The sequence below is a fragment of the Lepidochelys kempii genome, chromosome 7 (assembly GCF_965140285.1).
Source record: "Lepidochelys kempii isolate rLepKem1 chromosome 7, rLepKem1.hap1, whole genome shotgun sequence".
Taxonomy (NCBI): Eukaryota; Metazoa; Chordata; order Testudines; family Cheloniidae; genus Lepidochelys; species Lepidochelys kempii.
The window spans coordinates 124,618,905-124,638,077 of NC_136386.1; the positions used below are offsets into that span (position 1 = coordinate 124,618,905).

At 55.8% G+C, this 19,173-nt stretch overlaps 1 protein-coding gene across 3 annotated transcripts in view; it reads right to left on the reverse strand.

Annotated features, from left to right (window-relative positions):
• Positions 1 to 10,047: 10,047 nt before the first annotated feature.
• Positions 10,048 to 19,173, reverse strand: part of ARHGAP19 (Rho GTPase activating protein 19) — a 61,535-nt gene continuing 52,409 nt past the window's right edge. For 2 of the 3 annotated variants that reach the window (XM_073354612.2, XM_073354613.2), the window contains exons 8-12: positions 18,508 to 18,696; positions 18,191 to 18,289; positions 16,320 to 16,412; positions 15,138 to 15,212; positions 10,048 to 14,247 (exon numbers count right to left, since the gene is read on the reverse strand). In XM_073354612.2, the coding sequence (XP_073210713.1) occupies positions 14,191 to 14,247; positions 15,138 to 15,212; positions 16,320 to 16,412; positions 18,191 to 18,289; positions 18,508 to 18,696 (513 nt within the window). In that variant the 3' untranslated portion in view covers positions 10,048 to 14,190. The remainder of the gene's footprint in view (positions 14,248 to 15,137; positions 15,213 to 16,319; positions 16,413 to 18,190; positions 18,290 to 18,507; positions 18,697 to 19,173) is intronic. The other variant, XM_073354614.2, reaches the window with a different exon arrangement.

Below are 19,173 nucleotides of genomic sequence, written 5' to 3' on the forward strand. Positions count from 1 at the left end.
CTGGCACGGAGCTGCCCACCCTTGGTGGCTGCAGCGGCCTTGGGGTCCTTTGGCAGCAGCTGAGGTGGCGTCACCGATGAACCTTGCTCCCCTTGTCCCCAGAGATCCCGTGGAGGGGAGCCAGGCACTGGCAGGCTGCTGCACTGAACCCTGCTAGCCTGGGTCAGGCCCTGCCGCCGGGAGCCCAGGGCGGGAGCTCTGCAGGCGTCTGCATCGCCCAGGGTCAGAGCTGCTGGCCGTTGAAGAGAGATCTGGCCCCGGCCGATCTGGGGGGTCCAGGCGGAGGAACTGCAGGGCCCGCGGGAGCTGGGCTCCGCACCTCACGGGCAGTGGGCACTGACAACGCCAGCCTGTGTCTGTGCAGGAGGCAGGAACGGTGAGCAGGGCGGGAGCCAGGGCAATGCTATGGGGCGGGTGAACTGGGAGCGAAGCGCCCAGCCTGGAGCCAGCAGGGCCTGCAGCACGGAGCGGCTGCTGTCAGCCATGGACGGTCCGGCAGGGCAAGGGTCAGGATTTCCCAGCTCGCAGTGGGACACTGTGCGAGGGACCCTAGGTCTCCACCCAGCAGCTCACTGATACCAGCAGGGCGTGTGGGCTGGGGGACCCATGGAACCGCCCAGGAAGCTCCCGATGGGAGGGGATGTCTGGCCACGGCTCACTATTTAAGCCAGAAGGAGGCACAGGAAGTTGTCTTGACAACCATGTGAATCCTTGGCCAGCTGCTACATTAGACCCTGCGTTCCTGCCTGACTCCTGAGCCCTGCCTTGTTCAGATCCCTGCTCCTACGCCCCACCCCTGCCTACAGACACCGCCTCCAACCCACCGAGTCCTGACTGGATCCCTCACCGACCCCCGGCTCCAGTGCCTGTGTCCTGCTCTGACCAATAGGCCTGACTGCCTACGTCCCGCTCTGCAACCTGCTACGGCCCAGCCAGCCACGAGCCTGTGTCTTACTGCCCTGCAACGGTGTCTTTGCCTGGGACTTCAATGCAGCTCCTAACAACCTCGTGTATCCACTCAGACCAGGGGGCAGCGTCCATCCCCTGGAGCCCTTGCCCAGAGATGCCACACGGCTCGGTCATTAAGCCAAGCTAGCCTCCAGGCAAAAGGCTCCCGGCACGCTGCGCTACGGAGCAAACCGGCCTGTATCCAGGTCGGCCGGCTCCAGGCAGAGCCAGGGTCCCGGGAAGCGCTGCTGTAGTGGCTGGGGGCATCAGGAACTGACAGGTCAGAGGTCTTTGCCGATCATGCAGAGAAGCCAGGGTTACATGCAGGGGCCTGTTCGTCCAGCAGCAGCCTGGCCCAGTGCACTTGTGAGCTCCAGGGGTTGCTGAACTGAGTCCCCCTCCTGGAACCTGACCCTCTTTCGCGAGTCCCACTCGTCGCAGTGCTGCTCAGCTGCCTTTGCGAAGCCCTGCGAGATCCAGGGGGAATGGGCCCGACCCTCGGCTGCTGGAAATCAGCCAAGCCCTGTGGACTTGGGCGGAGCGTGAGGTTCATGCCAGCCGGGCTCTGAGCCGGGGAGCGCCAGAGACAAGCGAAGTATTGGGATTTTCCCCAGCCCCTTTGTCCAAAAGGTCCTGCCATGGCCCCCACCCCTCAGGCTGGTCCTACATTAGCCCAGAGTCCCCGGCTCAGGGGCGAGTCAGAGAGGGGCCCGGCTAAGCCAGGCCCCTGGAGCCCTTTGCTAAGGGCAGGGAGGATCCAGGATGCAGCCTGCTCTCCCCGCTGGGAGCAGCAGGCCATCTGGGGGGAATCGCCAGGCCGCTTTACTGCAAGGGGGGGCTAAAGGGACTCTGCCTGCTCTGCCCCCGAGGGCAGCGATCCTCGCCCACCCGCACTGCCCCAGTGGGGAGGGAAGCTGCGGTCCTCGCCTCCGCTTGCTCTCTGTGTTTCTGTTTTATTCACAGCCCAGACTCCCTCCCTCCTTGCCCTGCAGGGACCCCAGACACTAAACCCAGGTCAGAGCGAGCGGCTAGGCCCTGAGCCCCTGCCCCTCGCATCCCCCCAGCCTGCCCCACATGTGACTGTCCCTCGAGGCCCGGGGGGCTCGTTTGCTCTGCTCTAGCTCCCCCCGGTGGTTCCGCACTAGAAAGGCGGTCTCTGCAGTGTGTGATGGAGTGGTGTGGTCCAGCCCTGAGCAGATGGATTGTCTGTAGATACCCTCCAGAGGAGAGCCCCTGGCCGCTCCCTCCCCTGGGGTAGGGCGAAGAACCGGCTCTGAATTTTGGGTTTGGCAAGACGTCAGGCTCAGCCCCATAGGGAAGCGCGTGGGGTCTCGCTCTCTCTGTCACACACGCGTACACACGTACAATCACACCCCCAGCCCGATTCAGTGTGACAGTAGAAGACGGTTACGCACAAGACGTGTTGCTCACGTCCAGCCCAATGAGCTGTATGCGCCACGTGCCCCCTGTTCGGAAAGTTTCCCCCAGCAGCTCCCGTGGGGTCGGCTGTGGAGCCCTCTGGAGTGGCACCTTCATGGCGCTGAACATAGGCCCCTGCCGACCCAGCCCCTCAGTCCCTGCTTGCCGGCTGCTCCGACAGAGGGGAAGGGGGGTGGGTTTGGAACGGAGTGAGCCACACACCTCGAAGAACAAGAGTTAGGAGAGGGGAGGAACTGTTCTTTCTTCTTCGAGTGATTGCTCATATCCATTCCAATTAGGTGACTCCCAAGCCCCACCCAGGCAATGGGGTGGGAGTTATGGAATCACTGACTGCAGCTCCGCTCTGCCGAAAGCCGCGTCGTCTCTGGCGTGCCGGACGATGGCATAGTGAGAGGTGAAGGTATGCACCGAGGGCCAAGTCGCTGCCCTGCAGATTTCTTGTATCGGGACCTGGGCCAGGAACATCACTGAGGCCTGGGCGCTCGCGGAGTGTGCCGTATGAGCCGGGGCTGGGACCTTGGCCAGCTTGGAGCACGTGTGGATGCAGGACGGGATCCAGGAAGCCATTCTTTGAGATGAGACTGGGAGGCCTTTCACCAGGTCTGCCATGGCTACGAACAGCTGGTTCGACTTCCTGAATGGCCTAGTGCTCTCCATGTAGAAGGCTCGTGCTCGTTGAACATCCAGGGAGCGCCGCTTCTGCTCACGGCTACTGGCACGAGGCTTAGCATAAAAAACAGGGAGGAAAATGTCTTGGCTAGTAGGGAAACGTGACACAACCTGAGGAAGAAAGGCCGGGTGAAGCCGGAGTTGCACCGTAACCCTGTGGAAAACCTGCTGCGGCGGGAAGAGGAGTCTCCATCGGAGTCGGACGAGACCGATCTCGACCGTGATGGCCACAGTGGCGCTGAGGGGTATTAATAGTGCTGGGAATCCAGTGCCAGTGATCAGTGCCGAGGGTCTGGTGCCGCTCCTCTCGCGGTGCCGGGAGCCATGCCCGGGACCTGGTGCTGGAGAACGGTGTCTTGGCAACAGTGATCGGCAGCAGCGCCGGGGCAAACGGTGCTGGACTGGCGATGGTGATCTCCTCAGCATGGCCGGCTTGCCCCTAGGCAGTGCCGGAGGCTTATCCCTGACCGCCGGGGGCTGTGGTGCCTGTCACAGAGTCCCCGGGCGATGCTCTGGAACTGCTCCCCATGAAGCCAGTCAGGACTCTGGGGCAGTCGCCTTTCTGTGAGCAGCCTGTCTGCAGGACACACAGCTCACCCAGCTTCCACCTTCCTGGGTCTGACCTCGGAGCATTCAGCCTCCTCTGCCCATCCGTGCGCTTCCCCCAGCGAGTCCGCTCAGGCGGGGCTCCTGGGGAAGCCAGAGGGTCCTGCCCCCCAACTCCGCAGTCAGACGGGACTCTCAGCCAGCCAGGAAAACAGAAGGTTTATTAGACGACAGGAACATGGTCTAACACAGAGCTTGCAGGTGCAGAGAACAGGACCCCTCAGCTGGGTCCATTTTGGGGGGCAGTGAGCCAGACAACCACGTCTGCCCTTCACTCCATGTCCCAGCCAGCCCCAAACTGAAACTCCCTCCAGCCCCTCCTCCTCTGGGCTTTGTCCCTTTCCCGGGCCAGGTGGTCACCTGATTCCTTTGTTCTCCAACCCTTTAGCTCTCACCTTGCAGGGGGGAAGGGCCCAGGCCATCAGTTGCCAAGAAACAGGGTGTCGGCCATTCTCTGTGTCCAGACCCCTGCACATACCTGCCCTGTAGGGCTCTGCAATGATCATACACCCTTACCCCACCACCTAGATACTTAAGAACTGCATAGGGGAAACTGAGGCACCCCCACATTATTCAGAGGAAACATTATAACAGTCCCACTTCGTCACATCTCTCCCCCCTTTGAGATCAAACTGAGCGGGGTCACTTTAGCCGGTGACCTGGAGAAGTTCGAATCCACCAACGTTCCCATGGATGCCCCAGCATCTCTCCCATTCCTTGGTAGGAGTTACACCAGGCCCTTCCAGTTTCATGCCCTCCCTTAGGTCGGGGGTGGTCAATAGCACTCGCAGGCCGCATGTGGGAAGGTTTATGCGGCCCGTGCCCTTTAGCCACCCCAAAACCCCAGGGGTTCAAACTGGGATTGGATCTTCTCCCCAACAAGCTGGCCAAACACAGCCACTTGGTTAGAGGACGGTTTACCTTTCTTAACAGATTTCACTCCATCTGAGACCTTCTCAAAGCTATCCACACTGGATCTTTCATCAGGAAAGTCAGTGGCTTCATTCACAACAGAAAATTTCTGGCTGTTAGGAACTGAAACTTTCTTGATTAAATCACTTTCACACCCTTCAGTTGCAGTAAACTGCTTGTAAAGACTCCATGAGGATTCCTTTCCCTAGGGCTTTTCTATGCAACAATTCACCCCTCACAGAAATTCTGCTCTTACCCTCTTTACGTAGGGCTTGCGTAGGGCTTGCTCCAGAGGAACACCTTCCTGAGCAACAACAGACACTTTCTGGGTCTCCCTTACATCCAGAATTACCTCTGGCTCATCCGGTGGATTCCTACACAATCCCCTTTCAGGCAAACTGACAGATTTCCTAGATAAATTTCAGAGTAACAGCCGTGTTAGTCTGTATCCACAAAAAGAAAAGGAGGACTTGTGGCACCTTAGAGACTAACCCATTTATTTGAGCATGAGCTTTCGTGAGCTACAGCTCACTTCATCGGATGCATTCAGTGGAAAATACAGTGGGGAGATTTATATACACACAGAACATGAAAAAATGGGTGTTACCATACACACTGTAAGGAGAGTGATCACCTAAGATGAGCCACTACCAGCAGGAGAGCGGGGCTGGGGGTGGGGGGGAGAAACACCTTTTGTAGTGATAATCAAGGTGGGCCATTTCCAGCAGTTAACAGGAATGTTGTCCGAGGAGCAGTGGAGGTGAGGGGGGGAAATAAACATGGGGAAATAGTATTACTTTGTGTAATGACTCATTCACTCCCAGTCTGAGAAGGTCTCAAATGGAGTGAAAGCTGTTAAGAAAGTTAAAGGTTTCAGAGAGGGGTGGGGGTGAGAAAACCTGGATTTGTGCTGGAAATGGCCCAACTTGATGATCACTTTAGATAAGCTATTACCAGCAGGACAGTGGGGTGGGAGGAGGTATTGTTTCATGGTCTCTGTGTATATAATGTCTTCTGCAGTTTGCACGGTATGCATCCGATGAAGTGAGCTGTAGCTCACGAAAGCTCATGCTCAAATAAATGGGTTAGTCTCTAAGGTGCCACAAGTCCTCCTTTTCTTTTTGCGAATACAGACTAACACGGCTGTTACTCTGAAACCTTTAACTTAAACGGTCTGTGGCAGGCAGGACGAAGAGCAGTTTCCATCTGTAATTACTTCAGTCGGAAATCTCGCTCCTTTTTCGTCCTGGGGCAGGAAGCTCTGCAGATTTGGCACTTGTCTGTTTGGGGCGCTTCCCCCAGGCACTTCAGAATGAGTCGTGGGGGTCGCTCATTGGCATAGGCTTGCTGGGTTTGAACCCCTGGGCTCGCAGCACGTCCTGGAGCCCAAGGGGGAAGGTTTAGGGATTGGAGAAAAATACCCCACTCCCCAACCTTATCTATCACTATATACACTTAATCCACTAACTGAGAACTAAACTACAACGATCAGCAAGTACGCTAAGGGAAGCACTTGCTAGGCAAGCGACCGCAGTTCCAATGACGGTCCCTGGCGGTAAGAAGGACCTGAGGAGACGCCGGGCCAGAAGGGGCATATTCAGTGCCATGAAGGCGCCACTTCAGAGGGCTCCACAGCCGACCGACGGGAGCTGAGAAGGGAAAACTTTCCGACGGCCGTGCACAGCTCATTGGAATCGACAGGAGCAATCCCTCGAAGAACTCCACCTTCCCTCCCTGCAGCCGCAACTCCAAACACGGCAACCAGCCCCAGAAAGGGAACTTAACGCCGGGACACATGGAGGGAGGCTGACTCCTGTGATGAGCCAGGCCAGACAGGAACAAGCTGCTCCCAGAGGGGGCAGGAACAGTGGGTTTTAATTCTTCCCTTTTCATGCGGGAGGATATTAGTGGGATAGGCCCAGCACCACCCTCTGTAAATTACTTTGTAACTGGATCAGGTGTGTTCCCCCGCACTCCCGCCATGCGCACCCTGCTGGGTCTGGCTGGGCTTTGTGGGGCTATGGGGCAGTACAAGCAGTGTCTTTGCTGTTAACTGAAAGCCCTGGGAGAAGCAGAATGACACACACTCTCCCTGGACATCTGGCAGTGGGAGGTTTGAAAACGCCACTCACCCAGTCAGCTCCCGGGACACCGTGTGAATTAGGACGGGGAAAGTCCTTTGCAAGTTGCTCCATGATTCAGATGCACCCGGCTGTGGCTGTGCCAGCCCTCAGGCTGCCAGGCAGCTTCCTCCTCCCCCAGCAAGGCACAGATCAGTCTCAACACTGGAGGGAGACAGTCCCAAGCCATGGAAGAGAAAGATGAGAAGGTGCAGGTGGGGCTGGGAGGGTGGGCAAGGGGACAGGAAATTAACCAGCTGGAGGCCAGAACTCTGTAGCTTAATTACAAGCCTGCTCCTGCTCCCATTGAAGCCAGTGCCAAAGCTAACAGTGGGTCAGGCCCAGCCAGCTGCAGCTCAGCCTACTGCCAAGCAATGAGGGACTCCGAGTCCCCTTGGCCCTCCCCAGCATGGCCCTGGGCCCCCAGGTGGGGGGGAGAGACCTGAGCACTCCAGGTGGGCCCAATGGCTGAGCGTCTGGGAGGAGGAAGCACCGACTGGCTGGCTGTGATGAAGCGGGACTGTTCTTAATGTTTCCTCTGAATATTGTGGGGGTGCCTCAGTTTCCCCATGGCCGTTCTTAAGTATCTAGGGGGTGGGGTAAGGGTGTATGATCATTGCAGAGCCCTAGAGGGCAGGTGTGTGCAGGGGTCTGGACACAGAGAATGGCCGACACCCTGTTTCCTGGCAACTGATGGCCTGGGCCCTTCCCCCCTGCAAGGTGAGAGCTAAAGGGTTGGAGAACAAAGGAATCCGGTGACCTCCTGGCCCGGGAAAGGGGAAAGCCCAGAGGAGGAGGGGCTGGAGGGAGTTTCAGTTTGGGGCTGGCTGTGGACATGGAGTGAAGTGCAGACGTGGTTGTCTGGCTCACTGCCCCCCAAAATAGACCCAGCTTAGGGGTCCTGTTCTCTGCACCTACAAGCTCTGTTTTAGACCATGTTCCTGTCGTCTAATAAACCTTCTGTTTTCCTGGCTGGCTGAGAGTCACGTCTGACTGCGGAGTTGGGGGGCAGGACCCTCTGGCTTCCCCAGGACCCCGCCTGGGCGGACTCACTGTGGGAAGCACACGGAGGGGCAGAGGATGCTGAATGCTCCGAGGTCAGACCCAGGAAGGTGGGAGCCGGGTGAGCTGTGTATCCTGCAGACAGGCTGCTCACAGGAAGGCGACTGCCCCAGAGTCCTGCCTGGCTTCGTAGGGAGCAGCTCCAGAGCATCGCCCGGGGACTCCGTGACACGGGCTACGGAGGGAACAGAGCGTCTCAGCCCACACTGCTCCCCCGTCGGCATTTGCACTAAAATCAGCCCCCGTGAAGTTCCTGCTGAGCAGGGCCACCACTGATCCCAGCACCAGCAGAGCGTAGTGCTGGACACAGCTTCCATCTGGCCTCCTCACAGGGATTAGCCCCGGAATCAAACTCCCAGAAACCCTGAACATCTTCTACCTCCAGAGGATCAAAAGGAAAGAGGATCAAAGCAGGATGGAGACCGACACAGCCTCAGAGATGGGGTCCCGCAGACGAGCTGCCAGCCAGACATCGGCTCCCAGCCGTGGCTCCGAATTCCATGGGAACACAGCCCAGAGCTGTCTGCATCTATCTTCATACACAATTTAGCAGCCTCAGCACAAAATCTAATGCCCATTACCAAGGGGATGAGAAAAAAAAAGTGTCATTTATTCACCCAGCCAAAATTATCACTTGTTCCAGGCAAGCTACGCTATAAAAATGATTTTATAGATAGAATCCTGTCTCCAATCCACGCAATGCAGCCAGCGCTGGGGTGCAACATAGCAGCTGTTTGACAGCTCCCAGCACACCACATGACAACAGAAAAGATTAAATGAAAATCACACGTCAAATTGAAACCAGAGTGAAGTGATTCAAGGCAATTTAAAGAATTGATTTAAATGAGGTTGAGGTTTCGTAAAACTAATTTGACAATTTGTGCTGTTGAAAATTTAGATTACAATGTATTATGAAGTAAATGATAAATGCTGTGGGTTTTCCCCCCATACAACTCCGGGCTGGGTATCTCATCTGAATTTACAAAACTACTACAGGCAAAAACCAAAATATTGGAAATTAAGGCCGCAATTCCTGTAACTTTCCTCACGCCTAGCCCCACTGACTTCAATGCCACGGCTTGTCTGCGTAAGCCTAAGCACGGGTGTAAGTGTTTGCAGCATCAGCGGCTAAATCTGTATTTTTATTAAAAACTTCTCTTGGCTTGCATAAAATCGGTGTCACTTCGAAACCAAAATGCGTCAGAGTTAACACTGCAAAGGGAGTTTGATTTCCTGTACACTAATAAAGTCACAGGGGCCTGCTTTTAAACACGCAGGCCAACAGTTCCCCTAGGAGCCATCTTTGGGTAGCAGAGGATAGACGTTTCAGACTTAGGAGCACAGCAGCCCTGATTCCAGACTGCCAGCCCCAGTGGAGGAGGGCAGCCTGGGCAAAGCATTGCAGCTCTTGCCTGGTGGAGGCTCACTGTATGGGAAGGGAATGTTGGTTGCAGATGGTACACAGGCGGCCTGCTTATCCAGTTTGTGTCTGAGCTCTTCTCACAACAAGGACATTAATGAAGCCCTGGGTTGATCTTTTACAGCCCAGAGGAACATTTTAAGTGTGAAGGTTCTTGGCAGAAAAAAAGACTCTAGAATCCAAAATTCTATTAACAATCAGGAAACTAATCAGGGAAACAAGCACAAATCATCCACGTCAGCTATTTAAGACAATGAAATGGGCAGAAAGCAAAGAGTGAGCAGCGTACACATTTAAAAAAAAAAGATTTAAATTAAAACTTCTGATTTTTATCCACCCAGATTAAAAGTGGTGGGGTTCTTACGGAGGCCAGCTGAAGGAACAGCACATGTGGGGGACCCCTGCCGTTTGCAGGAAACCTTTGAAGAGCCTGAATGGGTAGGAGCGTGGCTTCACAGTGTCTCTAGCCTCTGTTTGCCAGAAGCTGGGAGGGAACGGCAGGGGATGGGTCACTAGATGATTCCCTGTTCTGTTCAGTCCCTGTGTGCAGCTGGCACTGGCCACTGTCGGAAGACAGGACACTGGGCTAGATGGACCTTTGGTCTCCCTCCCAGTATGGCCATTCTGATGTGCCTCCTCCCCTCCACCATCCCGCAGGGTCACCGCTGCCCGAGTCACCCCGCCATTCCTCGGAGTTGCCCATGCCCAGCTGCTTGACCCATCGGTGCTGTTGAGACCAGATGAAGGGACTGGCTTGGTCAACAGCTATCCCCCCACCCCCCCAGAGCAAACAAACCAACCCCCAAATCCTCATCAAACAGCAGGAGGTGACCCAATGAAGCCGAGAATAAGCCACTGAGTGTAGAGCGCTAACAAGCCTTTAATATGGGAACTCCCCGTTAAGACTGACAATCACACATTGCACATATAAATAAGGACAAAGATTAAAAATGACACTGAATGCCCCAGCTCCAGGGCCAGGCTCGCTAGGGCCACGTCGCCAGCAGTGCCACTCCTAGCAGATGGGGCACCGGGCACAGCCCAGGCTAGGGGTGCTCCGTAGCTACTACAGCCCCTGTGGCCATAAGTGATGAGTTGGCACCCAGTGGTTTCTTGCAGCACCTGTGGGCTCTGCAGCTGGGCTGGCAATGTCCAGAGATGCACCACGAGTCCCCTCTGCCCACAGAGTGCACAGGATGGAGGGTGCTGCCAGCTGGGGTGTGATCCCTTGTGTCCTGCACTGAAATCCCCACGGACAAAGTCCCGGCAGAACAGACGGTATTTCCGTGGAATCCAGAAACCCCGCAATGGGGACAGCAAGAAACCCAGTTAACAGCCAGGCCAGGCTGGGATCTATCAGGAGCCTGAACATTGCCCCTCCTTCCCTGGGGAGCTAGGAGACGGGCAATGCCCCTGCGCAAGGACTGAGGCTAGGAGCAGAGGCTGGCCTTGCTAAGCTGGAGGGAAGCACTAACCGGGCACCTGGCCTGTCCCTCACTGGGTAGAGGGGAGGGCCAACGACCTGCACTGGAGTAGCACCAGGCTCCAGTGAAGGGGCTGCCCCCTGCACAAGGACCACGCTGGTTTTCAGTCGGTCTCTGGCACCGTGGAGTGTTTGAATGGGTCGGTGCAGTCCCAGGGTCACCATTCAGGCCAGGTGCACACACACGTCTCTCCTCACAGGCCCTAGCAAGCCGTCAGGCTTTCCAGCATCACTGCTGCTCTCGTTCTCTGGGGGGAGCTGCACCTGCCAGCAGCACCTCCTAGCGCTCGCTCCAGCTCCCCACGCACACAATGCTGCTTGCTTGGCGCAATAACTGTTCGCTCGTCGGCTGCCGTTTCTGCTGCTAGGCTGCATTATCCGTCTGCCCAACAGCGTATCCGATACAGGCTATTTACAAAAGGGTTCCTGAGGGGGGTCTGTACAGGCCCATTTACCCTGGCACTGCCTCGCAGCAATACGAGCCCCGGGTTTATGTGCTGGTGGATGCTGCACTGAACACACAAGCCAGGTCCTTACTCCCTGGTCCAGGCTGCCTCTCTGGACTCTCCCCGGCCGAGAAACACCTTCCTGGGATTGAGCTATTCCAAATAACGTCAAGGGACAGGACATGCAACAGCCTCCGACTAGTGGTGGCAAGGACAGAGGCAGCCAAGGGCAGGGCTGGGGCAAGCCTGGATCCCCAGAGCAATGTCAAGCAGCCCCAGCTAGCTGAGGCAGAGAGAAGCAGACTGGAACAGGACCAGGACAGGGCTCCAGACTCTCCAGCCTGGCTCCAGACCTGGTGGAACTGAGCCAGGCCAATCGGGATCCCAAAGGGTTACCTGGCAAGTGCCCAAACTCTCAGGAGCCCCAAGGCCATACCTCGGCTGTCTCAGGGAGGGGCGGGCCATGGAGTCCCAGAACATGAAGGAGCCAATGGAGGAGCAATCTGGGACCCACAGTATTCAAGGAGCACCTTGTTGATTAGAAATGAGGGCAGGCATGGGACTCATCCTTCCCGTGGGACCTACAAGCCCTCTCACTTTGGCACCACACCCAACCGCAGCCAGAGGGTGGGGGGTTTGTGAGCCATGCAGAATGCAGGGCTGATACTGTTCAGCTGGGAAGGACAGAGACAAACCTCTCCTAGCTAGAAAACGAGGCTCAACACAAAGACACAGCATGTCCTTGAGCCAGGTAAGGAGATGCTGCTCCACTCTGTGTGCCAGACAGAGCCCCGTGCGTGGCACCGCTTCGGGGGCATTTGAAGGGGAGCTAAAAACCCAGTTTTCCTCGTAGCTGTCTGTGAACGTGAAGCAGTTTGGAACCTTTATGAAGAAAGTGACTCACGGCTCCATTAAAGGGGGGCTTAGAGGGGGGAGTTATTTTAAACTAACACACAAATCCAGTACCTCCAATTGACTCTCTGTTGGTGGCATTTAGGGATCCAAAGGGGGGACTGGGAGTCTGGGCATACCCACCTCTGCCACTGTGCAGGGTGTCCTGGGCAAGTCACATGCCCGCTGCATGACAGCACCAGGAACAGAATCCTAGCTCAGTCCCCTACGTCCACTAGCAGTGCCTGCCCACTGGCCACGCTGCTTCTCTGACACTAGACGAACAGGGCAGAACTTGGGTCAGGGACCTGCATGCAAAGCTCTGCCCCTCGCCTAGAGCTGGGCTCACCTCACTGCTCCGTCTCTGTTCACACCTGCTGTCACCAATCCTCAAACATGGAGAATCTGCCATGGATGGAGCTCTACCCTGCTGGCCCCTGCAGCTTAGGAGACAATTGTAATTGGATTTCAGTGATTACTTGCTCCATCTAGGAGGGCTCAGAAGGGTTTAGCCGGCTCCCCTACTGATTCAGCCTCTACTTCACAGTGGTGATCTTGTGTATCACCATACACCACAGTGCTCACACAGACATGTGGCTGAGGTATTGGCTTAGCAGAGTACTTCAGCTTAATGAACCAGACAGCTGCCGGTGACCAGCTGCAATGGGGGCTTATTCTGGGTCTAGGTGATTTCATCCCATTTCTGCAGCTCTGAGCCAAGATCCAGTCTTCTCCCGCACCTCAGGTGACAGCTTGCTAACTGATTGTTCAGGTAGTCTGCAGTCCCTGTATGTGATCAGCATATTGGTTACAATACACAGTCCGCAGGCCAGTCTTCGGTACCACTGACAGAGGGAGGTACATATCCCAGGGCACTGGGCCTGGCAAACCTATCTCCAGCCATCACTTGGAAAGCTGCCGGTAGCTTCCAGCACCCACCAAGCAACACCCTCGCCCCTGCACTGCTCCCACGAGGGCTCTGCCTGGCTGCCGTGGACACCTGCTTCTGAGCGATGGGAGGTCACATCACCATGCTAGCTTCAGACAACCTGTCTGCCTCCCCCTCCCACCCCCTTTCCCATTCAAGAGATTCTGCCTGGCTCAGCACCCCCTAGATAGAGACTGTGAAAAGCCATTAGCTACCCCCTCCTTGTCCTCCAGACACCTCGACCACGGAAACAACTGGGAGGTGACCAGCATGGTGCTGCGGCAATGCTGGATGTGCCAGGCACTCGGCGGCTGATTAGAAAGGAGACAGACCTTCCCGGCTTGGCAATCAGTGTGATGGGAGAGGAAGCAGGGTGCAGAGAGGTGACAGGTACATGGAAACACAATCCACTCCAGACGCAGAGAAACCTGCCTTCCAGCACCTCCCGGTAGGAGACACAGCCCTTGCGTAAACAAGCACTCTGAAGTATCCTCAAGGTTCCCTCTATAATTATGTCTGACCTTTAGTTAAAGACCACACAGTCTGTTCCCTGGGCTGGTTTCACTGGGTGCTTTCTACCGACTACCCTTTAAGTAGCAGGGACTGTAGCTAAGGGGCTCTGTTAACATCAGGATGATGAGAGTTTATTCTGGAATCTGCTTCTTTGCCATTTGACATTAAGATGTCACCCCCCAATTCCCCTTATACCGCTGCCATGGGGCTGCCATGGCCAAGCCAGGCACGCAGCCTGTCAGGAATGCAGAAGTGACCCCTGGGGTTGGGGATTTGAGATGCTGCAGCCATCCTCTGACCTCCATCGACACCCGCACGGAGAGACTACTGCACGAGAGCTAGTAAGGCAGTGAGCTGCCTGGACGCGGCTGACCGCTCTGGTTGTTGATGGGAGGCAGGGCGTGAAAACAAGACAAACGTGTTAAAAGCTCAGAGAGTGAGAAGCCGGAGCACTGAACAAAACCAGTGAATACAAAGCTCCTGCCTTCTTCCAACGGACTCTCCAGCCCTTCCTCAGACACACCCTGCAGGTGCTTGGTTAGATAGTGGTTTGCCCATATTAACATAGAGAAGTCAGCGTCCTCATTGTTCTTGCAGCAAGCCCCGTTGCAAGCCAAGCACTGGTGAGCTGGATTAGAGGGATCGCCGGAGGCTGCGGCACTAAGTCCTCTCACAGCTTGAGATGCAGCAGGCATTAGTCACAGCTTACATGTCCAGACTTCTGCTGCACACAAGGGCTGGTGCCTGGCTGCTCAGATGGACGACTCCTTGGTGGAAGGCACAAGGGCCTGCAGATGTTTACGGGAGTCCTGGGCCAGAGGAATTACAGCCGTTAATACGCCCGAAAGGCTGAGTATAACTGAGTGTGAAGGGCTCATGTTTCTCTCCCCGCAAGCCGAGGTCTCGGGGCAGCCCCAGTGGTAGGCGAGCGGAAGACCCTAGGACTCACAGCTATTCAGCGTCTCCTGCGAGCTGGCACAAGGTATGAACAATCCCTACAGGGTCAGTAACTGGTCACCCTCCTTTCTCCTCCTCTAGCATCCGCCAAGCCAGCGCCCATCTCCTAGCAGACCTCAGCTCTCCCACCACCATGCTGCTTCTGCGTGTCACTCTGTCCCTCCCTCTTAGACCAGCTGCCAGCCCAGCAAGTTTCAGACAGCGTGTGTTTTCTGACAGCACTGTCCTGGGAAGTGCCTGGCTGGGGCTGACATTCAGCACTGGGAGCTGGGCTGAACTCCCTTCCCAGGGGGCTTTTAACCGTGCCCTAGAGCTGGCCACGGCTTTAACCAGCACATTCCAAAGCGCCACACCTCTGCTCGCCAGCAGCCTGACAGCTGCACCTAGTCAATATTTTCATCCTACCCACTCATTCTGGGTATGGAAGCCCAGCATGAGACTCCCGCCCTGACTTCCAAAGGGGCCAAGCACACGCAGCAGACTGCAGCAACCCCCTTCTTTAATACAGAGAGAAAGACCAATGGCACTGTAGCTCCCAATACACAATGATCCAGGCAACTTAAACCGAAATGGAGCATTGCATGCTGGGATCTGTCATCCTGCAGGCCTCGTTCCCATATTCAAGATGAAGGCAGGCACAGACCGCAATTTAGAATGCAATGGGCTGCAGGGGTTTACCCGTACTGGAGTGGTGTGAGATCAACATGTGTGTATGGTACCTTGTGCGTGCAGAATTTCTCACCTCTTTCCTGCCCTCAGACAATTTTAGCCTTGCTCGGGTCCCATGACTTGCTGGAGATTCAGGAGGTCTCTGTAACTGGACACGGTTTAAATGGTGAGACAGAAGCAGAAGGGTCAGAGGGAGCAGAGACAGGCTGGGGGATAAACTGGCACTCCAAGATCTTCCTTGCAAGCAGACCATGCTAAGTAGATGGTTAGTCTCTTACCCAAGTCCAAATTCACCTCGACTGGCATAGGACATGGTGTTACCCACACCCCACAAAGAACAATGATCTCCTGTGCAGGGAGTAGACTGCCTTTGCCTTAAACTGCTGGTTAGTCTAGATTAACCCACCAAACAAACCTGGGCCTGGGACTGAAGGAGTGAGAGGAAAGATGCAGGGCTGGCCCGGAGGTAAATATGAAAATAATCTGAATTCAAATTGGAACAGTGCAGAGAAGGGCTCCTAGGATGATCAGGGGAATGGAGAGTGAGCTTCTGAGAGGAGACTGGAAGACGGTGGCTTATTCAGCCTAGCACAGTGCAGGCTGAGAGGGGATCAGTTGCTTTCTATAAATACCCTGGGGGTAAACAGCTGAGAGGGAGAAGAGCTGCTGCAGCTAAAGGACACTGCTGGCACCAGAACAAAGGGAGCTAAGGCTGGAAATGAGAAGGTGGTTTCTAATCCTCACAGGGAAGCAATCTGGAGCGGCCTCCCAGTAGGAGCAGTGGAGCAAACAACCTGGAGCTTGATAAGTCAATGATGGGGACAATCTGACAGGACTTCCCTGAGATATCAGGGACTGGACTCCATGGCCAGGAGGTCCTGTGCTCCTAACATGAATCTTTAGCTCAGTCCCTCAGAGAGCGCCATGGCAAAGATCATGGTGAAGTGGGAGAAGCAGCTTTAGGAGGAGTGTGAGAGCGAGGCTGATATAATGGGATAAACTACGGAGGGCAGAGAAGCCAGGAGAGAACTTCCACAGCACAACTAGAGCCAGAGGAGCTCCGCCCAGGTGAGACTCAGCACTGAACTCCAGGGCTGTCTCCATCCCAAGCCTTGGGTTGCACAAAGGGCTGTCCCCAGAATGGCATCTTCTGGCCTCGTGTCTGATTGCAGACAGATCATCCACAGGCCCAGACTCCAGCAGAGCGCAGCCAACACGCCCCTGTTGAAGCAAAGTCCCCAGGCCCAGCTCTTACCAGGTGGAGGCTCTCTTTGCTGACTCGCTCGGATTCTGGTGTGGAGTCCCTGCTTTTCCTTTCCAAGATCAGCGGGTTCCCCAGCATCCTCCGCTGAGTTAGAAAAAAGAGAGGGTTGTTGGTAAGTGCTGTGAGAGGCCTTAAGCAGGGAGGGGAGCGCTGGGATAGGATGAGGATTCTGGGTTCAAATCACAGCCTCACATGGCCAGCAGCTGGATGTTGGGAAAAGAAGCAAAAGACTCCCTGCAAACAGGACCAACTTGAAATCTGACCTAACAAGGTTTGCTCAAAGGAAGGTGTGGCCGGGCACCTCCTCCCAGCATTTCCCCCTCTGGCAGCGGTGGGGCCTGGGGTAAAGCAGCCACACTCCGGCCACACACAATGTTTCTCTTCCCCTGCTGGGTTTACTTATCAGGATTTTGGAGGTATGCCTTGGGGCAGGCCCTAGGAGGGCTCCTCCATCAAACAAAGAGAAACCAATTTACAAACACAAACCTTTCCCTGCCCCCTGGCTGGGGGGGGGGGGTGTTGTCCTGTTGTAGGCCCTGGGGTGTCAGTCCTTCCCCTAAACAGGCATTCAGCCCTCCTCTCCCTCTCTCACCCCTCTCAGAGGAGGGGTCTGTAAAGGTCTCCAGCAGCCCTTAATTGGACTCAGGTGTCCTGAAATGACCTGAGGTAACCCCTTCTCAGCTGGTAGGAAAAAGGGTCTTTATCATTCTCATACTGTCTTCCACCACTCTCTTGCAGCCATCAGACTGACTTTGTCACAGAAGGATGCAAGACACTCACTTCACTTTGCATGGGCACAAACACTGGGCCTGAGACCAGAATGGGCCCGTTTAGCCTGATATCCTGTCTCTGACAGTGGCTGACACAAGCTGTCCACAGGAAGGTGTGAAACACCTGTTTCTATCCTCACACCGACATTATCGTTCCCCTTTCTCACGAACCTGCAGACATGCTGATTATCAGGAGAAGCCGCTAATCCCATATCTTACTAGCTCTGACAGCCGGGGCAGTGAGTTCCCCAACTGGTTATGCATGGTGTAGAAAGGTCTTAGCAGTTTTACTTTTAAATTAAAGCTCAGGAAAAACTTCTTAACTATAAGAGCAGTAGACCAATGGAACAGATACCTCGGGAGGTCGTGAAGCTCCTTTGCTGGAGGTTTCCAAAGGAGGCTGGAGCCATCTCTCTGGGATGGGTTAGACACCACAAATCCTGCCTCTTGGCCAGGGGTTAGACTAGCTCAATGTTTCTCAATGACCAGTCTGTGGACCGGCCCCGGCCCCGGAGATCTCCCTGACACAGGTTAGGAAGGCAGCAAGCCGGTCCCTGGTATCAAGAGGGTTGAGAAATGCTTTGGACTAGATGACCCCATAATTTACATGTGCTGTCTCCCAACGTCGTTGCTCTCCCGTTATGCAGGGTAACCAGAGCACAGTCTGTTCTTTCTGCGCCATTCAGTATTTCGTATCCCTCTCCTGGCCCCTCTCTCCAGTAACCCACTCCAGGCTTTTCAGTCCCTCCAGAGCTTGTCGCCTGTTCCTGGGCCCCTTCTAGGCTGTTCTGGAGCCAGGGTGACCCGTACGCACACGCGTATGCCCTGGGGCTGATGTAGAGGATTGGAATAGTCTCCGTTTTGTTTGCTATCCCTTTCCTCAGGCACCTCAACACTTGGTTTACTATTCCGACCACTGCACCGGAGCAGGGGGCGTCACTAAGCCGGACCATCCCAACACACTGCAAAGAGCCAGGCCTGTGAGATTTAGGAGCTGCCCCGAAGCATTGGAGATGGCAGCAGGCAGGGCCAGAGAGGGACTTCAGCCAGAGACCCGCAACAGACAGCGCTCTGACGGGGAGCTGCAGTTACCTTAATGAGGCCGCTAAAGGAGCGGGATCGGGTGCGCCTCTGTACTGGGGGTGTCGGTGCATCGGGCCCAGGGGTGAGAGTGCCGGGATGCTTATGAAACTAGAGAGAACACGCAGGGCAGCATGTTAGGTGTAAACCAACAATGATGTTATCTTCCAGTCACCCCACCCAGCTACCCGGCTCAGCTCTAGGGCACAGCACCCCAAACTCCCTGCCTGCTCAGGATCTGTGGGTGGCTTTGTGGGCGAGCCCTGCCTCTGGGAGCCTGCAGCCAGTGGTGTGCTCCCTCGGACCAGCCCCTGCCCATTGAACACTACCTGCCGGATGAGCTTTTTCTTCTTAGCAGAGTCTGGCATGCTGTGGACGTGGTGGAAGAGCTCCTTCAGAGCCTCCTCCGTGCGCTGCTGCGTCTCCTCCCGGTGGCAAGGATCCAGCCTGCTCCGCTTCTGAGACTTCAGGGGCTGGAGTTCCTTGGACCCAGCAGATGTCAGCAAATCCAGGTCATCCTGGGAAAGTTCCCACGTCATGTTCCCACGTCACTCCCTGCCCTAGTGCCAGCCTGCTGCGCTCCACAGCGTGCGCGCGCCCGCGATCCCAGAAAGCGACATGACTCGTTACAAAACCCAAACCAGCCATTGCGTCTGAGGGCCCGCAGGAACAGCTGTGCCGGCTCCCGAGCAAGACTTGGTCACACCCCATTCCCATTGCTGTGCAGCAACGGTCCACTAACAAACCCATCAGAGCTGTGCCCAGCATGGGGGCGGCAGTGAGGTGACTTCCCCTGGCTCTTCCTGTCCCCTGGACACCACTGGGCAGCAGCTCCCCCAGGCCGAGAAGGACTTGGTGCAGCTCTCCCTTCAGCGCATCATTCCAGTTCCTTCAGCTAGATGGGGAAGGGCTAGTTTGCTGGAGAGCAAGGGGAGAAATTCTCTTTCCCCATCTAGTGGAGGGTCTGATCCCCCTTGCTGCAGCAGCCTGTACTG